This window comes from Nelumbo nucifera, chromosome 3 (genome assembly GCF_055504915.1).
Source record: "Nelumbo nucifera cultivar China Antique chromosome 3, China Antique-T2T, whole genome shotgun sequence".
NCBI classification, from domain to species: Eukaryota; Viridiplantae; Streptophyta; class Magnoliopsida; order Proteales; family Nelumbonaceae; genus Nelumbo; species Nelumbo nucifera.
In genome coordinates, this window is record NC_142651.1 from 57,794,270 (window position 1) to 57,809,592 (window position 15,323).

The 15,323-nt window shown below is 41.4% G+C and overlaps 1 protein-coding gene across 7 annotated transcripts; it reads left to right on the forward strand.

Moving 5' to 3' along the window:
- Positions 1-3,156: 3,156 nt before the first annotated feature.
- Positions 3,157-14,274, forward strand: LOC104602133 (UDP-glycosyltransferase 76B1-like). 7 transcript variants are annotated; one of them, XR_016084223.1, is made up of 4 exons: positions 3,159-3,835; positions 7,101-7,985; positions 9,230-9,348; positions 9,519-11,298. XR_016084223.1 is itself a non-coding variant. In XM_019198583.2 (3 exons), the coding sequence occupies exons 1-2, from the start codon at positions 3,337-3,339 to the stop codon at positions 7,976-7,978; spliced, it is 1,377 nt and encodes a 458-aa protein (XP_019054128.1). In that variant the 5' UTR covers positions 3,159-3,336; the 3' UTR covers positions 7,979-7,985; positions 12,879-14,274. The 7 variants fall into 7 exon arrangements, 6 of the variants coding, with proteins under 6 accessions (XP_010264016.1, XP_019054128.1, XP_088757738.1 ...); XM_019198583.2 differs by lacking the exons at positions 9,230-9,348; positions 9,519-11,298 and adding an exon at positions 12,879-14,274; XM_088901612.1 differs by lacking the exons at positions 9,230-9,348; positions 9,519-11,298 and adding an exon at positions 11,318-11,336.
- The last annotated feature ends 1,049 nt before the right edge of the window (positions 14,275-15,323 follow it).

Genomic DNA, 15,323 nt, shown 5'->3' on the forward strand with positions numbered 1-15,323 from the left:
CGGCCGAGGAGCCGCTATCAACGAGAATCCTCTTGACTACGAAGTTCGCTATGACGGCCGAAACCACCAAAGCGTTGCGTGGGGGACTACTACCCCCTTCAAATCCTCATTCGTGAAGGAGAGGAATTCTTCCTGCTTTTGCTTCTTGGGGGCCGACCCCTGGATGTTTAATTTCCTGGCATAGGCTTTGCAAGCCAAGGCCAAGGTTCCTCCTGAGGTCGTGCCTCCGACTATGATGTCAATGATGCTGACTATTTGCTAATGCTGCTACTGCTGCTGAGAGGACAAGGCACCAGCCTCACCTCCAACGTACTGCTTGAGGTGGCCTCGGCGTACGAGGGACTATATTTCATTCTTGAGGTCATAGAAGTCCTCGTTGTCGTGGCTAATGCCTCGGTGGAATTTGCAGTACTTCTTTGGGTTCCCCCTTCAGGGATTCTTCTTCAACTTCTCAGGCCACTTCATGAATTTCTCCTCCCCGATCTACATTAGAATTTGCTTGCGGGTGGAGTTGAGTGGCATGTACTGGTTGTAAGCCAGGGCCGAGGCCAGTGGCTTCTTGCTGCTGTTGTTGTTGTTGCCTTTGTTGCGACCGTTGTTTCCATTCTTTCTCTTCTTTTCTAGGTCTCCGTCCCGGTGCTCGGTGCCCCTTTCTTGAACATCCCCAGCCGAAGCCTCTTCAACTGCAATGTACTTCTGGGTCCTCTCAAGGAACTCAAGTTTCATCTTCGGCTAGCTTTAGGCGATTGACCACTTGAGGGCCGAGCAAGGGAGAAGTCCGCTGATGGCGGCGTGCATGAAAACCATGGGGTCGAGGTCACGGACCTCGAGCTCTTCCTTCTTGAAGCGGTCAATGTACAACCATAAACTTTCTCCTCGCTTGTTCTTGACTGTCATTAGCGAGACAACACTCGTCTGGGAGCGTTAGCTGCTGATGAAGCGGGCGAGAAACAGGGTAGAGAACTGCTCCCATGAGTTAATGGGCCAACGTGGGAGGCTTGAGAACCACCGTCGAGCAGCTCCCTTGAAGGTTGCGTAGAAAGTTCGGCATGTCAAGGTGTTGGAGTATCTATATAGAATCATGAGTGCCTTGAAGCTTTGTAGGTGATCGTCCGGGTCTGTGTTCCCTTCGTACATCTCCAAGGTGGGAGCTTTGAAGTTTGGGGGTAATGGCTCGGCGATGATGTTGGGGGAGAAGGCATCCATTCTCCCCATAGAGTTTCTCTGTCCGGTCGAGGTGTCAGTTCGGCCTTCCTTGACTTGTCGGCTAGGACTGTTGCCAGACTTGGAGGGGTCGATCTGTGGCACGTGGCCGGGGTTGAGGGCTGGCTGGTTTGTGAACCCATGTCGTCCTGATTGTGTTGATTCCCCGGCGAGGCGGTCTCCTTGGGGAGGACCTCCTGCTTAAGGGTAGCTCTGCTCGACTCGTTGAGTTAAATACTCTAGAAGGTTAAGCACGACCTAGAATTGTTCGCTAGTGACAAGGTTCTGGGTGTTCTTGGCTCTTCGTACCATGGTGATTGTAGCTTAGGGACTTCTTAGTTTGTTAAAGTTCGTTAGGGGATTCTCTTAGCAACGTATTGTTGATGCTCGGGTTGGCCGAGGACAGCAAAGTAATTTCGCCCCTGGGCTCTGGAGTTGGGCTAAAGGCTTCGAGGACTCGGAGACGAAGTACTGAGGTTGGTCGTGTACCGAGTTCAGTAGAAGCCAAGGGCTAGTAACTGAAGTGCTACAAGGTAGAGGATGTTAGAGGCCTCGGGTGAGAACTCGAGGTAGAGACTCCAACGGTCAAGTCAGTACGAGGGTACGAAGAGGGGAATTAGGTACAGATGAGGGCTCCAAGGAGGCTGCTCGTAGACAGATTTAGGATTAGGATCTCTCACCTAGAGGGGGGTAGCCCCTATTTATACTTGAGGCGGCTAGAGGTTGGTGGAGATGAATGCCTGAGATGGGAGCTGTACAAGGGTAGTCAGCGAGCTTTGCGAGGACGTGTGGGCGCTCTGCGATTGGTTCTGTACGAGGGGTGCAGGGTAGCCCCTGCTGTGGCGAGTTGCGTTCCTGAATCTGGCATTCGTGGGCTGGGCCTCCCAGTCCAGAATGAGTTGGGCTGCCCACCCTACATTAATGGAATGTTGACTGTCTTAAGCATGACTTTACAATCAGTGTAAAAGTCCTTGGTATTCAAACCTCATCACTCAAGCCCAATGTATAGCAAACTTGGGCATCAGTTGAGATGTCCAGATTGAGGTATTGAATAGTATCTAACTCATTGAAGCTATAAGTTGATGCACCATCTAAAACCCAAGCAAAAATTGATATTGGTATGATCATCAACTGATCAATTTACTTACTGATGAACAAAGTAATACAAAAACAGTTCTATGCATGGCTGATGTTTTGAAGTTTCTTAAATAGGGAGGTTATATATTCAAACCACTTGTTATTCAACTCCTTTGATAATCAGGTTTAATGTGTCACTAAATCATATGCTGATTCAGTAGATCATGTTTGTTGGATTTATATGAAAATATAATCATTCCCTAACATTAGTTTTTCTCCAATTTTGCAAGAAACATCCTATAGAGTTGATCAAAATTTGGACAAGGTTATTGAATTTGAATGAAGTTGTAGCCATTAATATTCATTATATTGGGCTGGAATGATGGAAGAACTTATGGCTCAATTAGACCCTTTGTTTTGTTTATTTTCATGAACATACGATACAAGTTGGAATATCACCCAATCCGACATAGAAACACATAAGGTCAGGTTGTTGAATGTCATTTTTGTAAACAGTTGTTGGAATTTTGAAACATACGGTCAGGTTTTCAAATTTCACCGAGAAAGATCACCATTCAGAATGGTCAATCAATTTCTTTTTTCCTGCAATTTGGGATTTGTGTCAAACATTTGTCAATTGTCACCTTAGCCCTTGCTGGTTTGTGAATCATCTATGTACCGATCTGAACAGGAACCATTTATAAAAAACTTGTTTCCCATTGAACAAGTTTCGCCTAGCCTCTGCCCAAGTGATCACCGTCGTCGTTGTAGCTGGCTTCGCTAAGAAGAATCCCATGCCACTGAAACTTGATTGCGAGGGGTAAAATTGTCCGAATAATTATTATAAGAAATAGTATGGGGAATAAAATTTGTTAGAATGGAATCTTTTTGGATGGATGGTTAATGTAAGAGGTTGAAAGTATTTTAAAGGATCAGTGTCAAAAAAAATTTTAAGTGTTCATTTGAGGTGCTTACAACGTCTTAGTTATCTGATTTGAACTCGAGTACAGGAGGCCTTTGTCAAATACCCATAGTAAATCTGAAGAAGAAAAAGTGATGGAGAGTGAGAGAAAGGTTGAAGTGGGAGAGAAAAGGGGGGTTCGTTTGGTTCTCTTTACATTGCCCTTGCAAGGCCACATAAATCCCATGCTTCAGCTAGCCACCATCCTCCACTCCAGAGGCTTCTCCATCACCTTCGTCCACACTCACTTCAACTCTCCCAACTCCTCCAATTACCCACACTTCACCTTCATCCCCATATCCGATGGCTTATCAGACGCTCAAGCTTCCATGGAAGATGTTGTAGCGCTTTCAGCAGCCCTTAATGTCAGCTGCGTGGAGCCATTTCGGGAGCGTTTGGCTCGGTTGTTGTCTGATCAGTCAGAAGAGCCGATTGCTTGCTTAATCTCTGATGTGATCATGCACTTTACTCAATCTGTGGCCGACAGTCTTAAGCTTCCCAGAATTGTATTACGGACCAGTGGCGTCTCGGCCTTTCGTGCCTTTGCCGCCTTCCCGATCTTGAGGCAGAAAGGTTTCATTCCAATTGCAGCAGGTACGTTCTAGGCTCTGATCAGAACTTGGATTTATTTATTTATTTATTTTTTTTGAGAATTCTTGAACAGAAGGGAAAATTTCAGATCAGTGAATCAAAAACACCTTCAGATTCAGATTGAACACACATGCTTACAGAAAACTCAAGGAAAAGGAAAAAAAAAACGCAGACGGAAACGATGCTATCATGATGACAAATAAGGAAATTGGGGGAAACCTCCACCAAAACTTTCTGTTAGAGAGACAAAGCTCCATTCGATTAGGGTTTCAAATTGATGCAGCAAAATTTCAAGTTCTTAGCCAGTGAAAACATTAATAATTATAATTCGTTTTCATTTCAGCATCTCGGTCCGGACCAGTTTTACTCTAGAATCGAGATCCCATTTCTCATGACTTGTTTGAGGTGGTAAGGTTGGTTCTGCTGTGCTAGGCTGCTAGTAGGGGTGCAAGTTGGGCCGGGTTTATAGTCAACCCATGTGCAACCCTAACTATCAAAAGAAGGATTTGTTTGGTTTGTTGTCCTAATTCAAATCGGAATTGGAATGAGAATTGTTTATTCTCATGACTTGTTTGGTTCAATTGAAAATTTGAACCTCATTCCCAAGAGAGGGAGAGGAAATGATTATTCCCTCAAATGGGAGAATATTATTCCACCAAAAATGGAAAATGGATTCTAATTCCTTTTCACAAACCAAACGAGTCCTAATAAGGTGGCTTATTAGGGATAGAGTTTGCATATAATTCCCTTATCTCGAATGGGGTAAATTTTCTCAAATCTTAAAGGGGGATGGGATAGAGATGGGGTGGGGATAGGAAAAATATTTTTGCCACAAATTAGGGATGTGGTTTGCATATAATTCCCCAAACCTAGGGAGGGACAAGGAGGGGAGCCCCATCCCATGCTTGCATGGGCCCTTTGATAAATAACACCCGATTGGCTACCACGTTTATGATTTCACTTGATTGGTCAGAAATATTTTGAATGTCATATCTTTCTAATATCATAGTCGAACCCATTTAGGCATAAATATGTACTTTATCACTAAATAATATATACTTGTATTCTACATATAATATTTGCATTATTGTATATATAATTTATATTTTTTAATTCAGTTTTTATTTTTTATATTTTCAAAAAATGTAAATTATGATTTAAAGCCAAAAAAGGGTTTTTTTTTATTACAAAGATAGCGGTGAGGGCATCTACGAGAGCTACCCAAAATAAAAATAAAAAAAAAGATCACCTTAATTGAACATCGAAATACAAAGTTATGACCTCCTGAAATTTGCATTACACATTGTATGCAACATTGCAACCCAAGTCACATTCACTAGGTCAAATGGATCAACGGTCCAACTACTTGGGTTGGACTATTTTTGACCCGTTTTCAGGTTTTAGTAGCACCGGTCCTACTGGATCCAGAATCATAGTCAAATGATAGTTCGAATGATTTAACTGGTCAGGTCAACGATAGGTTGAAAACACAAATTTTTCCTATATATAATATTTTGTATATTATACATTAAGTTATATTTTAGAGGGGTCTTATGATAATGAGATTATTTTGTATCAAAAATTAAGCTAAATAATTACTTTATTATTCAGGAAGAAAAACCAGTGTAGTTAAGTTAGATTCGGTGTGTATGTGTGTAGAGGAAAGTCGGAAAAAAGCACTATAAAATTGAAATTAAGAGAAAGAGAGGAAGTAAAAATAAAAGCCTGGTAGCCAAAAAGTGAAAACGCAGCAAGTCTAGAGTTCAAATGACATTGAAGTAACAAGTGTAAAATGCAGCAATGATACAATTAGAATGGAGATCTGAAGGCATAAGCTAGAATATCAATAGTACTTGAATAAAAAATGCAACAATCTGGAGATCTATATAAATAAATCTGAAATGAGTAGTCCAAAACAATCATCGAAAAAAAAAGAATTAATGAACGAAGACAAGAATTAGAATCTGTTGTTAGTATTTACAATACCAAAAAGCAGAACTAAATCTGACATAGTTTATACGAGGAGCGACTAAGTCAAGAAATTTTTTTTGTTCTTGAATGGTTATAAGTGGACAGTTTTTGAAGGGAGAACAAAGGACATACATGTCTTCTTTATGCCTGTTGTATACTTGGAAAGGGGGGTAAAAAATGTCTAATAAAAATTCCAGAAATAATGGGCATTCGTTCTTTTATAGGTAATATAGATATAGATTTTTTTTATCTAAGGTTCTTGTCTATTTAAAATACTCGATGTGCAATTTTTTTGTGCATTTTCATACTTTGAACCATGCAATAAAATACAAGAGTAAACTACTGGAGAAGATACACTACAGTAACAAAAATGAGTATGAAAAACAATTTCAGGACAGCAATAAACTTTCCCTTAAGTTTGTGTGTTAAAATGGGTTTGTCAACAACAATGACAACAGATAAACAATTCAGCCAAATAACGGAAAATACAAATAACAGTCACCAGACAGTAGCACACCAGAACTTTTACATGGTAAACTCCAAAATCGGGGAAAAACCATGGGACATATGGTCCGTAAAAGTCTTTTGCTAGGTACAACAGTCATATCTAATGCAATTAGAGGTTTACAAACATCAAGGAAATATCCTTGGCTCACAAGTACAGCATTAACATCACCAAATGCAAAGTGGATTCAACAAAAACAAAGGTTTGAATCTCACCAAGTTATTGTAAATATGAAACTGAGAAGAAAGGAAGGAACAACCAATCTGAACTAGAGTGAGATTTTTGACTCCTTAAACAACACTTATTCTCATCAAGAATGGACTTGAAAACACATCCAAACTTGGTCTTAAATGGAATAGAAACCAGCTGTCTTTTCTTATTCACAAAACTCAAAACCTAGAAAAACCCCCAATTCTTTCCTCTGTTTTTCTACTCCCTTTTCTCACTTTGATGATTACGAAATATAAACACTAAATCAAAAGAAGGTTCCTTTTTGGGAGCATGAAAAAGGTGGGGGTGGGCCCCCATATGGGCTGGACCCAAACCCAACATAAACGAAAATAGGTAATGGCAAATTTCTGAATATAAATTATAAAAAAGGACTACAACTGGGGGATTGATTGGCTAAAATCATTTTGATATCGTGTCTTTCCAGCAGCATATTGCACCATCAGATGCTTTATTTGGTTTTGTTAACTTACCAACCTCTCTTATTTTCTATAAAACCAAACACACCCTTACCGTAGGCTGTAGCCACCTGATAGGCGCGAACTTCACCGTTCTGTTTTTCAGATGCCGAACTGGAGGCACCGTTGCCGGATCTTCCACCTCTCAGGGTCAAGGACATCCCTGTGGTCGACACGCAAAACGCTGAGACGCTGTATGAATTGATGGATAAATCAACCAATCAAGCAAAGTCCTCTTCGGGAATCATCTGGAACTCCTTAGAACACCTCGAGCATGAATCACTGACTGCACTCCGACAAGAATTAGGGATTCCCATGTATCCTATAGGCCCCTTCCAGAAGTACTGTTCATCCTCTTCAAGCAGCTTATTGGCACAGGACCGTAGTTGCATTGCTTGGCTAGACAAACAAGCACCCAAGTCCGTCATCTACGTGAGCTATGGGAGCATAGCTGCCATGACTGAAACCGAATTTGTGGAGGTTGCTTGGGGATTGGCCAACAGCAACTGCCCCTTCTTGTGGGTGGTTCGACCCGGGTCAGTCCGTGGTTCAGAATGGATAGACGCACTGCCCCATGATTTCCTTGAGACGGTAAGTGGAAGAGGTTGCATTGTCAAATGGGCTCCCCAAGATGAAGTGCTGGCCCATCCTGCGGTGGGTGGATTCTGGACCCATAATGGATGGAATTCGACGTTGGAGAGTATTTGTGAAGGGGTCCCAATGCTCTGTCGGCCTTATTTTGGAGACCAGAGGGTGAATGCAAGATATGTGAGCGATGTATGGAGGGTAGGGGTGCAATTGGAGAATGAATTGGAGAGAGGAGCAATAGAGAGTGGCATAAGAAGATTGATGGTGGGCAAAGTAGGGGAGGAGATGAGGATGAGGGCTTTGAAATTGAAAGAGCAAGTAGACCTTAGTCTTGAGAAGGGAGGTTCTTCCGATCAGTCCCTAGAGGCCTTGATCGCCTTTCTGTCCTCATTCTAAATATACTGTGAGTTCGTTTTCATTAATCAATTAATCATTATCATCAGATAATGTTTTACCAGTCCATTCTGTTTAATGTCATATCCATTGTTAAACTATTGGCGTTTGAGCCATTTCTTACCACCTCTAATCAAGTCCTTAGCTAATAATTCTACGATATCTTAACATTAGGTTGTCATTTCTTTTTATTTTAGTAAAGAGTAGTCTATGTTATTAATGTATGACAGAATAAATTTATGTAGAGGTGCAAAATGGGCTGTGCCAGGCTGGCATGGCACGGCCTGTGGGTGGCCTGCACTGTGCGGACCGTGCCATGTCGTGCCACCTTCCCTTGGGAAAACTTGGGGGGATCGGCCCTACATGGACCACGGCCCAAGCCTGTTGTGGGCTGGGCCCCGATCCATGGACTAAGTCTTGGGCCAGACCGGGCCATGGACCAGGCGAAAGCTATTTATTTAAAAAATGAAAAAAAACTTAAAATTTTTAATTTTATATGAATTTTGATATATACAATTGCTTATATATAATAGTTAAATAAATTAATATAATAAAATTGAAAACAATTGTTTATTTTATTAATATATTATATACTATATATTATTATATAATTATAATTTATATAATATATTATATATTATATATAAATATATATAAATAATATATATGGGCTGTGTCGAACCGGCCCGTCCCGACCCACAGACCTAACACACTAGGTCCAGAACGACCCACACGATCATGCCGGGCCTGGCACAGCCCACAGACTGTCATGCTAGGCCACGGGCAGCACGACCCAATTTACACCTCTAGATTTATGAAAAATATGCTAATATTGCTGGTTCTTCCAATTTTGTATTTTCTTATCTTTCAAAATTACAACTGTTGGGCTTAAGTGGGCCAAGTGTTAAAATTCACTGAAAGTTAAATGAGTAGATCCAAGTGTGATCTAAAACAGAATCTTGATGAAGAGACAGATGTCCTGAAAGCAAAAGATTGAGAATTTTTGGAGCGGGGTTTAATCTGATATCTGAAAGCATAGCCGTGGAGATAATTAAAGGGTGTGAAAGCCTACAAGTTTTGGGTATTACCCATAACCAGTTAAGTGGAAAAATACCCAAGCAGCTAGCAATGCTTGGAAAATTTAAGGAACAATTGTTTTAAAAGGTTAAGCCTTGGGGCGTGAGGCGTACAGATTTTGCCTGCCTCGAGCTTAAGCCTCATAACTTTGATGTGTGAAACTTAAGCTTTTTTCAGATTGAACATAAGTCTCAAGCTTCAAGGAGATTCGTATACGAATCTGGTCCTCTCAAATGCATTGAACGGGACCATTCCGCAGGAGATGGATGATCTTTCTATCGCTACAGTCTACAGAGGTAGACTTTTCAAATAACTCATTGATAAGAATGATACCCAAAAAGTTTTAGTAATGTAAAAGGGTTTACGCTTACTCCATCCTCCAGGAGAGCTTGGCAGCTTAGATACTAGAATTTGACTTGGGCTTGATTTGTCTGAGAATTATTTAACTAAACATATACCTCGTCAGATTTGCAGACAACATTCTAAGCTGGTTGTAAAGTCAAACTTGCTGATTGGAAATATCCCTAGCTACCAAGCTCACATTCTGCGTATCATTGAAAAGGCTTCTACTCTCCAACAATTTAAGTTTGAATCTTTGTATTGTTCAAATATATTTCTGGGTTATGTTCTACATGATTTCTCCATGATTTTCATGGACTTGTTAGTAGATTTAATAAAATGTATGGCCGGTTAGTTTGGGAGATGCATGGATTAGCATTTTAATATTTTGCTTTTGTAAGATTCTGTATGATTATTGACTTCTGGCTTCTACGTTATAGCTAATGTAGACTAGTTTTCACATAGAGATATGGGGCATGGACCCTTTACTTTCATGCATCGTACAGAAGACTTTACTGTAAATTAGTATAGATGTTGTTTTAAGTTAACCCCATGTTCAACTACTTGTAGTATTAACTTGGTCTCCGTTTGGAAAAGCTTCTATTTTTGAGCTTTGGATTATGGAAAACAAAAATTGATGCAAGAAGTAGTTTGGTCCAAGGTTCAAAATATCAATATATCCGTTACGCCGGTAGGGGTGTATCGGGCGATGTCAATACCTTCTTTTTATTTTTTTTCATTTTTTTTTTCAAAACTGATTCAAGGGGTCAGTTTAGGACTCCTCCACCTTCTGAACCAGTCAGACCCCCGATAAACCCACTGTAAGGGCATATCGGAAAGGTCCCAAAACGATATGTATCAATGGGCCGATACATATCAATACCTTAAACGTTAGTTTGGGCTTCTGATAAATGTTTGATTTTAATTAAAAATGCTACAAACCTCTCCTTTGGCCAAAATTAAATTTTTTAAGTTTCTCAGTAGTGTTGTTGATAGCTTATTCCTACTTACCTCAGATATTCCCCATATCCGAGATAGACACTGGAACAAGACCTGATTTTCTTTCCAAAGATCACACTGCTTTTTGGGCTCAGGCCCACTTATCCACGTGTCCAACCCATCCCGAAATACAGGAGTCCAACCAATGCTAGTTCATCCGAAGCCAACTTCTCTTCCCCGCCACCACCTGAACCCTGACCTTCACCGTCTCCGGTAACTCTGCGTATCCTCGGTTCTGATGGCTGTTTTACTACTCATCGGTTCTCACTCTGCCGTTGAAGTCTTCGCCGCCGCCGAGACAGTGAACCATGAATTCTCCCTTTTTCAGACCTCCCACCACTTCACCATGGTCCTCTGCCTCCCTACCGTCTTCCTCCATTCCCGGCCTCGTTACCTGCCCTGAATCCAACCATTTCGGTTCAACGACCATTTTGTACGACCATATTCCTTTCGCTTCCAGCATTTCCGGGCCCTCTACCGCCGTTCTTACCATAAACACCTCTCCCTGGATCTCAACCAACACCGCTTTTGGAAACTCTCCTATGGAGCTTGAACAACATCCTATTGTGTGCAATAAATGATAATAGGAATGTTGAAGTATTTGCTACTTGATCATCCAGTCTACACCAAGTCAAATGAATTGTCAATGGCCCAGTAAGAGCTAGAAAAAGGATCTAATAAAGATTATAAATAATGGATTCTCAGTGCATAAAAAAAGAAGGAAAAACACTTTCGTAGAAATAAACAACTAATTGAATATTATAGAAAATAGATAATTATAATAATATAATTAAAGAGGAAAACTTCACTGTGGGTGCAAAAGTGTGGCACAGAGAACTCATTTTCCATCAACCTGTGGCTTATTACATGGCCACTGGATATATAATTAATAATGATGAAGGGTGATTTGGCCCGACTTCGTAACAGGGGGACACGTGGGCATGACAGCCTGGTCGCAACTCGGCGTGATGAGCTCGCTGGATCCTAGCCTGACAGCTCGGCACGGGCAGCAACTCGCTACAAGGTTACCCCGAGCTCCCCTCCAAGGGGGGGTGAACCCCAAGCTCACTCCAAGTAAGGAGTCCCGAGCTCCTCCTAAGGAGCCCCTGAGCTCCTCCCCAAGAAGGGAACACCCCGATCCAGGATCCATAGTTAAGGAGCATCCCGAACTGAAGACACTCCGGGTAAGCACTGTTAGTGCTCCTGTCCGTACTTGCCTCAAAGGCCCGCCTCGAGCAGAGGCACCCCGGCGCATCACTAGCATCTCGGTACAAGGAAGCTCGGTGCAAGGTAGCTCGGTCCCAAGTAGCTCGGCACAAGGTAGCTTGGCGACTTGCAGGAAAATCTGCCTAACAATCGTACTTGCCGAACCTGGAGGCTGCGCCCACGTCTCTTGCCAGGCAGCGTCATGCCTCCCAACTCTGGCAATGCCTCATGCCTAACAGGGCCGTACCCTGTAATGGTTACCTACGCCCACCACCTCAAGTCTGGCAATAACTGCTGCAGTAGAGAATCAGAGGCGGTTATGCCAGATTTGAAAGGGCATCAGTATAGGAAGGCCCCAACCCCAAGGGACAAAGGTAATTGCATTTGCACTATCTGCACTCTAGCTTTCTTCATCTTCTCTGCAATTTTCTCTCTCAGAGTTCTAACTTAAGCATTGGAGTATTTCCGTCGGGTGAACTCCCCGGGAATCCTTCATCCTCTTCTTCTTCTCAGGTACCGTCCGTCGCCAGCTTGAAGTGTGGCCCCCTGCCAGCTCGGAGTGTCCAGATCGCGGGCTATCAAATAATTTTGACTAAACTGAATTATTAAGCTATCCCATCGGTTACCTTTGTGGCTTTGCCTCCTCCATTCTCCAATGTTGTTGTTTATTATTAGGAAAGCTAGCTTTTTGACTCCAATCTATGAATTACACCCGTTATTTAGATTTCTTTGAACATTATTGCATTAATACAAGTTTCTCCGGCATTTCCCAAAGATATGATAAACTGATGAATGAATTGTTAAACTTTGATTTATTTGTTTATTATTTATTAATACCCAGCACTAAGCCCTTGAAAATGCAAGAGGGAAACCGGGTTTAATTATTTATTGCATGTTGTGGGTAATGAATTTCATAATTTTGGTTTCTGGAGCAATCGGATCTGGTGGACTTCATGGTTTGACTTTGCTTTTGATAGATTATAGACACAGGTATTTCGCTGCAGTCATTAGCAATGCATGAGTTCAAGGTTATTTTTGGTTTTAATGGGTTTTGATATATTTTTAAATTCGTTCATGAGTATTGTTCTTCCAATTTGGAAATATCATTTCCTTTGGTGAACGAAAACGACTTTTGTTGATGACTGGATTTTTCAGAATTCAGTACGTTTTGAGTTCTCTTCCAATTGTGCTGATTCTTTAGGTGAATAGATCGAGCTACAACATATTGGTTTGTCACCCTGTTAATTTATAATCTAACTTAACTTACTTATATAACCTGCAGGCTAGATTTGGTGCTTCATCAATTGCTGAGTTCTGTTGTTGGATAGAGTGTTCAGGACTTGGAGTTCAGAGGGAGATAACTTGGTGGGCTTTACTGGATTTGTACTGGTAGCTGCTCTACTAGCAGTCTCATGTGGTTCTGAAGGGCTAAATTTGGAGGGGCAACTCCTTCTGGAACTCAAGAATGGCCTATACGATGGTTTTAACCATTTGAGCAATTGGAATCCCAGAGAAGAGACACCCTGTGAATGGAAGGGTGTCAATTGCACACTCGACTACAATGCACTAGTGGTCTGGTCTCTTGATCTACATTCCATGAATCTTTCTGGAACTCTACATTCGAGCATTGGTGGTCTAGTCCACCTGACTTACCTCGACTTATCATACAATGATTTATCTGGGAGAATACCCAGGGAGATTAGAAATTGTTTGAAGTTGCAGGTTCTTGATTTAAACAATAACCAGTTTGAAGGGGAAATACCTGTAGAGTTGGGTGATATGTCTTCCCTGGTTCAATTACTTGCATTCAGTAACAACCTCACAGGCCCATTGCCTCGTTCACTTGGGAACCTCAAGAGATTGAGAGTTTTTCGAGTGGGGGATAATCTGATATCTGGAAGCATACCCGTGGAGATAATTAAAGGTTGTGAGAGCCTGGAGATATTGGATCTTGTCAAAAACCAGTTAAGTGGCGACATACCCAAGGAGCTAGGAATGCTTGGAAAAATGAAAGAACTCCTCCTTTACACTAATGGGTTGTCTGGGGTAGTTCCAAAGGAGTTAGGGAATTATACGAATCTGGAGATTCTTGCTCTATACCAGAACAATCTCGTGGGTGGAATACCTGTGCAGTATTCGGAAACCCGATATTTCTGGATAAATTGTTTCTTTACAAGAATGCATTGAGTGGGACAATTCCGCAGGAGATTGGTAATCTTTCTATAGCAACAGAGATAGATTTTTCAGAGAATTCATTGACAGGAAAGATACCAATAGAGTTAAGTAAGATAAAGGGTCTACGCTTATTCTATCTTTACGGGAACCAGCTTACGGGCACTATTCCAGGAGAGCTTGGCAGCTTAGGGAATTTGACTAGGCTTGATTTGTCTATGAACTATTTAACTGGGCATATACCTCGTCAGATTTGCAGACAACATTCTAAGCTGGTTGAATTGAACCTAAACTCCAACCGGCTAATTGGAAATATCCCTGCAGAGATCACAAACTGTGTATCATTGGAAAAACTTCTATTCTCCAACAATTCAATGAATGGTGGTATCTAGTTAGTCATGAGAATTTCAGTCTTTGTATTATTTGAATTTCCAGGTTATGTTCTAATAAATAAGTTGTCTATGATCTTCAAGTAAATTTATTAATGCATGTATATTGCCGGTCAATTTGGGAGCTGAGTTGAACCATGCCTTGTTTCTCATCATAGACAAGTGGTTGATGGAATTAGTTTGTTGTGTTGTGTAATTGTTTGCATAGTTGATAAATCATATTCTAGGTTTAACAGAACTTGAGTTCAGTTCAGCTCCTCCACATCCTTCTGAGCCCTCTACTGATGGGCAAGTAATCAAGTTGAATGTCAACCTAAGGAAGGAAAAGGGTACAACTTGAGCGAGTTGGGTCAGGTTTAGGGTTAATTCTGGCCCAACCTGAGGTCAAGCCCAAGTTTACGAACCAAGGCCCGATCAAACTTAACACAACAAAATTCAGGCCAGGCTTAGGATTGGGTTGAGTTGGGCCAGATTAAGTTAGGCTTGTGCAGTTGGGCCCGTGTTGGATTGAGTTGGACTCAGTCACTCAGGCTACTCGAGGCCTCAACCCAAGTCCAATCTAAGTTTAAACCAGTCCTGAGTTTTCTGGTCCAAGCCCAATCCATGTAAAAACTCAAATTGGGTCGGAGTAGGATTGACTGAGGCCTGCCCAAGTTGCATCCCTTAAACAAAATCAAGTCTTAGTGCAATGTTTATGACGTCCAAATTGCATTCTTTAGCTATGTTTCTCTCTTATGTTCTATCAAACCAAACAAATCTTTTATCGAAGGAGGACAACAAAAACTAAAGGAATTTATTAAGGTATAAAAAAGACTAGCCGAACTAAGTCATTTTTATAGCAGATGAGGAATTGGTGGAATTAATAGGTTGATGTTAGAAAGGACCAAATATGTTGGGAGCGGGCAGAGCTTTTGTTAGTGAGAATAATCATCAAGCAGTTATTGTAATATTAGGTCAATCATGATGCACCACACCAGCAACATAATACACGGGTTGCACACATCAACCTGACAAGGCATATTGTAATTGGCCCTTGTCCAGGATCATAGATGATTCAGAGTGATCTCAACTATGGTTGTTTAATTAATTGATCAACTTATAGAAAAAGTATGACACACAAAGCAACCAGTTCCATCTGGATTTTTCAATGACAGCTTTAGTGCTTT